At 47.3% G+C, this 6142-nt stretch overlaps 1 protein-coding gene across 1 annotated transcript in view; it reads left to right on the top strand.

Annotated features, from left to right (window-relative positions):
• The first annotated feature begins 3706 nt into the window (after positions 1-3706).
• The window catches only part of FAM213B (family with sequence similarity 213 member B), an 8454-nt gene continuing 6018 nt past the window's right edge, over positions 3707-6142 (top strand). The window contains 3 exon segments of the mRNA XM_019511541.1: positions 3707-3741; positions 4510-4704; positions 5485-5560. Of these exon segments, the coding sequence (XP_019367086.1) occupies positions 3707-3741; positions 4510-4704; positions 5485-5560 (306 nt within the window).

Here is a 6142-nt window from a genome sequence, read left to right as displayed (position 1 = left end):
TCAGGACTACTTACTCCCATGGAAATCAACCCATGCCTGTGGAAGGCTCTGTGTCATGGATAGGTCGGCACTTTCCAAAGGGAAGAGTGAAAACAAATCAGACACTAATAATTCTGCATCCAGTTGAAACAAATGGGTTTGTGCAGCATTCCTGTAGCACAACCCAGATTGTGCTCTTGGAGCAGGGGCACCTGCTTCAGCAGTGGGCACAGGCAGCAGCTATTGCTACTAGAAGCAGGAGTCAGTTTTGAAGTGTGAAGAGCAGTTTCTTCCTCAGATCCAGCACTCTGAGACCCAGAGGCAGCACCTGTGATCAGATGTTATGATCCAGCCCATGGGCCATATCTCCGACACCCCTGGCTTAAACAAAGCAAGCCAAACCCATGAAAACCTGAGCTGGACTTAAGGAAGCTTGCCAGCAGTTGAATTAAAGAAGTGCCATGCATGGTATGAAATGCCTATCGCTGGAATCCTTTTGCCCTGTTTTGCAGATAGGAACCAGTATCAGAAGTGCATTTACTAGCTCAGGCACACTGGGGAAGGGAGCTCAGAAGTCCATGGCCCACTGCTCTGATCACAGGCCACACACCCTTCCTCCCTGCTATGTACGAACTGCCCTGCAGTTCTGTACTGCAACCTGCCTGTCCCATGAACAAAACCCCAGGACCCTTCCCTATCTGTGCTATTCCTTGCCCATGAGCCTTTGCACTGCAGTTTATTTTACAAGACCATGTCTTAAAAAAAATGAGTGCAGTGTGAATGCTGGATCCTTGTGGGTTTTCAGCCAACTGGGGTAGGGGGGAGAAACCTTAAACCAGAATTTTTTAAAATTTCAGCAAAGATTAAAAAACTGTCAGCTCATTTGGACTATTTTGCTCATCCTGAATAAGTCATTTCCTTTCCAGCCATTTTTCACAACAGCAAAGCACTAGATTTACAAGGGGCCTAGACCTATTCACCAAACACATGGGGAGAAGAGGAGCCCTCTTAAAACCCCTAGCCCAGAGTTTGGCCCATTCAGCTGGAGAGTGAGATCTCTTGACTGGGTTTAGTTCTCTGTATCAGGCAGGGAGGGCTTGACCACAGATATTATGTCTGTTATTTTACAGTCCAAGGCTGCAACTCTTGACCTGGCAGATTCCTCATAAATGCTTGCTACTTGAACCAGCGGTTTCTTGCACTATGTCTTTCAGTACTCTGACTAGCTAATATGCATATTCTGCTCAACTGAATCAGAATGAAACCAGAGGTCAAATTTGCATGTGGTCACATCAACTTGGGGAGGAAAAAAATCTTCCTTCCAAGTGATTAGTTAGTTTCCTTTTAATGATAATGTAACAAACCCCTACAATAACATACTAAATTTGCAGACTGGACCATGGGGCATGAGTGCTGTAGTGGTGACAAATATAGGATTCAAAACCACTAGGGTGGTGAGCAAGTAGGGTAAGGTTAGTATTAGACTCGCTCTCAGTGTGTGGCATCAGCACACTGAGAGATGGGAGTGCCAGCCTAACTTTTGCTGAGATTGTTGGCCCACAGCCAGGGAAACACATTAAAAGTTAAAAAGATAAAACAAAGATTTATTGGAAGTACAACAGGGATTTAAACAAAGGATAAGGGATAATGATAAATAATAATGAAAGAACATGTATAAGCACAAGAGAATACACAGAGATATAATCTATGTGTTACCAATTATTCAAACAGCAAACAGTGACCGAGGTCAAAGTTGATGGATCCAATAACAATATGAGTCAAAACCAAGACAGATCATCCAAACCAAAGTTGAAAAAGGGGCTGCCTATTGACCTGCTCAGAGGTGTGTGTGGGGGGTGTTTTAATTAGAGTCGTTTCCGGGCAGCCGCTTTAATTAAAACACCCCAGCGGCACACATATTTTTACTTTTTAAAAGTTTTAAAAAAAATGTTAAAAAATCACCCTATATACTCATGCATGCACACACAGGGGTATATATAGGTGGGGTACCCTCTTTTAACTGCATAGCCTCCCAATGGAAAAAAGGCTCTGTACTTACCCTATTAGGCCTCAATGTAAGCAGTGCTCATTAACTTAGGGAACAACCTGTGCTAAGTGTCTTGAGCTCATCCCTGCGTGTTGCTTCTGGGAGTCTTCGGCCTCTGTCAGCAGCCTTGGAATTGGCCAGAATTGGGCAGTTGGATGATTATTGCATTACAAAATAAGCAGTAGGGCTGCCTGTTCCTATCTATTTATGGGGTTGATGCACATAGCCAGTACACTGATAACCAATGTTTGTTATAATGTGAGCAGTAGGTATAAGTTTTGGACTGGAGTCCTGTTATGCAGTTAAGAAAATCACCTACTTATGGAAGCTGGATTTAAGGGGAGGATACTCCGTATGTGTGTGTATGTGTATATTTGATCTCTGTGGCTGCATCCTCTGGAAACTTGCAGTGCATATCTTTCACTTTCACTTTCCTCTACATGCTGGTGGGAGTTTAGGGCAGAGCAAGACAGTGTAGGGATTACAGGGCTCCCTTTGAATAATGCTTAGATCCCAGGAAGCTGTGCTTTTCATCTTTAACCTGATGCAAATGCCATGCCCCTTGCCTGAGTTTGCAAGTTGTTTTTTTCCTCCCCTTGTTCCGGTTCGTGTCCTTTTAGACAGCTGCTGGGCTCCATCTAGCGGGGAAAGGAAACTCAGAGAATGGAATCTGGTCAGTTTTAGTTTTTAATTTAGTGTGAGGTAATATCCAGAAAGACTCAGGGCATCCTACAATAAATGAGATGAAGGACATTATATATATATGTAACACCCACACACATTTGAGGTTGTGTGTGGTCAAGTGTGTTCTGGTTTTATTTTGTTGTTTGTGCTGTACCTCTCGGTTCCTCTAGGACTGGAAAGAACCATCCTCCCATCCCCCCTTATTGTGTCCAGACCCTTTGTCTTAAGCTTCCTTGCAAGGAACCTATGGCACCAGTTTGGTAACTGGCCCAGTTCACCGGGGCTGCCGCCCACCTTTGAACTGATTGCTGTGCATTAACTGTGTTCCAGTGAGGCTGCTTTTCGACTGGGGCCCTGTGATGAGGTCAGAAAAGTTATTTAAGGTTGAGGCCACCTGGTCTGGGCTCTCTTTCATCCTCCTGCTGATTTGGGAGCCAGAGGAGCCTGCTTCCTATGCGGGGCCATGACTGTCTCCTCCCCTAGAGCATGCTGTCCAGGAATGGGGTCCTGGCAGCTATCTGCCATGCAGGCCTTGAGTAGGATGATGCCATGAGAGTATCATTCCCTAATGGAGACTGAGCAGCAGACAGGGTCCTGGTAGTCTCTGTGTTGGGGATTGTAGTGTCTCAGCGTGGTGGTATAGCTGAGACTACATGTCCAGGCTGAAGCCACAAGCCTGGGACCTTTTTGCTGTTTTACAGCTGCTGCATTTCAGCCCACCGGTGTGGGGCTGAACCCCAGCCATATGTTAGCTGGCAGACTTGGGCCAGAGTGAAGCCCTGGCACTTTTTGTTGCTTATTCAGGTCTCAGTGCTGTGTAGTCCTGGTTGGCTTTTTGCTGCCCAGTGAAATAGGCCCGGGCCACCTTTGGTCCCTTTTGCAGTTTATGCACCAACCAAGTGCTGTGGTTGGGTGCTAGTGCTAGTTCAGACCCAAGCCAAAATAGGCCTGGCCCCCTGTTTTGTTGTTTCCTAGCTGTTAGGTCTCAGCCTAGCAATGTGTCTGAGGTTATATGTCCAGGCCACAGCCAAGTAGGCCTGGTGCTCTTTGGTTGTATATTCAGGCCCAGGTGCAGGACAGGCCTGAGTCCCCCTTCTACAGTGGTTGTGTCTCAGTACAGCTATATTGCTGAGCCCCGTGGTATGTCTGTTTGCTGTATGGCTGAGCCTGGCACAGGTTCTTTTTGTGGCTCTGTGCCCTGACCAATGCAGTGTGGTTGGCCCTGGTTGCTGGTCAGGCTTTTTTGCTGTTTGGCTGGTTTTTCTCTGAGCTCTCTTGCACTTTCCTGCCCCATCAGAACTGGGATTAGGACTAAAAACTTTGGGGTGTGATATGCTGATAAAAACTGCAGTTCACCCCTCAAATCCACCAGCTGGAAATGAGAATCAGCGTTACGGTTTCACAGGGAACACTGAAGGGCCATTTGCAACGCAGAACAGTTTCACAGGGAACAATGAAGGGCCACTTGCTCAGGTCTTGATGCTGAGAGCAGTGGGCCGTAGAGCCTCTTGTTCATAGTGTGTGTGTTGCTGGCTGCTGCAGTGTAGAGCTTTTCTTCAGAAAGCCTGGCAAACCCCAGACACTGGTTATTAACCACAAAGAGGTGGTGCGGGAACAGCCAGGCACTGTCCTCTTACCCCCTAAAATCCTGATCTCGGAAGCAGTGGGTGAAATAGCTGAAACTTTCCAGCCTGGGCTTTAAAATCCCATACATGGTTCTGGCTGCATAGTCACAGGTGATGTCTGATTAGGTGATGGAGCTGTGCTCTTTGTGGAAGGACCTTTCTCTTTCTGTGGAGGTTTGGTTGCCAAGTCTGCTGCTGGATCACCCAGGATGCCAGCAAACTGAAGATGCTGCTGGACAGTCATAACAGCGGCCTGAGTGGTGTGGGGCAAGAAAGCGTGGGACTGAAAGAATTTATTGATGGGAACTACTTCAATGGAGGTAAGGGGTGTCTCTGGGGTGGCTGGTTGAGCGGGAGATGTTTTCTCCTGCTCCAAGAACCCCTCTGGTCCTTTTGTGCCTTGGCCCTTTGCAGTCTGGCAGACTGCTATGGAGGGATCGGAGGATACCATACCAGCACTGTTTGAGCAAAAGAAAGCACAGAAAGGGGTTGACTCCACTCTACCAGTTCACTTTCAGTTGCTTTGTATCAGCAGCTACTGTAACGCTTACTCCTACAGAGTCCTCCTCCTGTCTCTAAAGTCCAGATAAGTAACTACCACTGACTAGTTGCCTCCCTGATCAGAGCAATGAGCTTAGGTACTGCCGGCCTTTCTGTTACTCAGCCACTAGTGCAAACAGAAGCAGTAGAAAAGTTGGCATTAAGGTCAAAGTACAAGTTGCCTGACTTCTGCAACTGAGTAAAAGGTTTCATGCAACAAGCAACATGTTCTACAAATAATCTATTGGATGTAGATGGCTTTCAGAGACTTGGGAATAACTGATTGTTAGTGAGGGCTGAATATAACATACAGTATTGGGTATTACTGGGTATTCAGCATCTTTGTGCTGTACTTCAGCTTTCTTGTTCAGCACTTGAAGGGATGAGACTCAAATGCCAACTTCTAACAAATGCACTAATCTGTCTCTGGTCACAGTTCATTTTTTAAGGATTCACTGTTGAAAATAACTCAGCTTGAAGTCAGATTTCTGTGAATTGGTTATAGCTTTACTGACTAAACTGATTTATACCACCTCAGGTCTGATCTATCAACCTATCATATAACTCACATAGACTTAAATTTATTCTCTTTGATTTTTTTATTCCCAGATACAATGTTTTGAGTGTAGTTCCTGCTGCACTGGGGACACCTGTCCGAGATGTCATCGCCAAGATCAGAGACTAGGTGGTGTGGAAGACATTCCTCAATAGCCTAACCAGAGCGAGTTTAAGCTCTTGTGTATGGGCTCCTGCTAAGTGACATCAAGCACAAGACAGGGCAGGATGGCATCTTAGAGACGAGGGCTGTCCCTAGGGGGGTGCAAATCAGAGCAAGTGCCCCAGGCTTCTTGCTTTGGGGGCTCCGCAGAGCCGGGTGGAGATGCTGCGGCTGCCCGCGTGGTGGGTTGGACGGCTCTTTGCCTGTTCCGGCTGGAAGTTCCAGCCACCACCCACCCCGCCACGTCTGCTGTGCCGGGGCTTTCACTCCCTGGTGTAAGTATGCCGTGGGACAGGTAGGGGGGCCCCACACAGGCTGCTTTGCCTTGGGCCCTACACCCTGCTGGGATCGTCTCTGTTAGAGACTAACTGTGACGCGCATCCAGGAGGGGCCAGCAGGGAACTGCATGCTCAGGGGCAACCAGCACGGGTTCATCAGCAGCAGGTCCTGTCAGACCAACTTGGTGGCCTTTTACGACCAGGTCACTAAATCATTGGATGCAGGGGTGGCAGTGGATATAGTTTTCCTGGACTTCAGGAAGGCTTTTGA

The sequence above is a fragment of the Gavialis gangeticus genome, unplaced genomic scaffold (genome assembly GCF_001723915.1).
Source record: "Gavialis gangeticus isolate Ggan-Ray unplaced genomic scaffold, GavGan_comp1, whole genome shotgun sequence".
Classification (NCBI taxonomy): Eukaryota; Metazoa; Chordata; order Crocodylia; family Gavialidae; genus Gavialis; species Gavialis gangeticus.
This window is presented reverse-complemented; position numbering and strand designations above follow the sequence as displayed.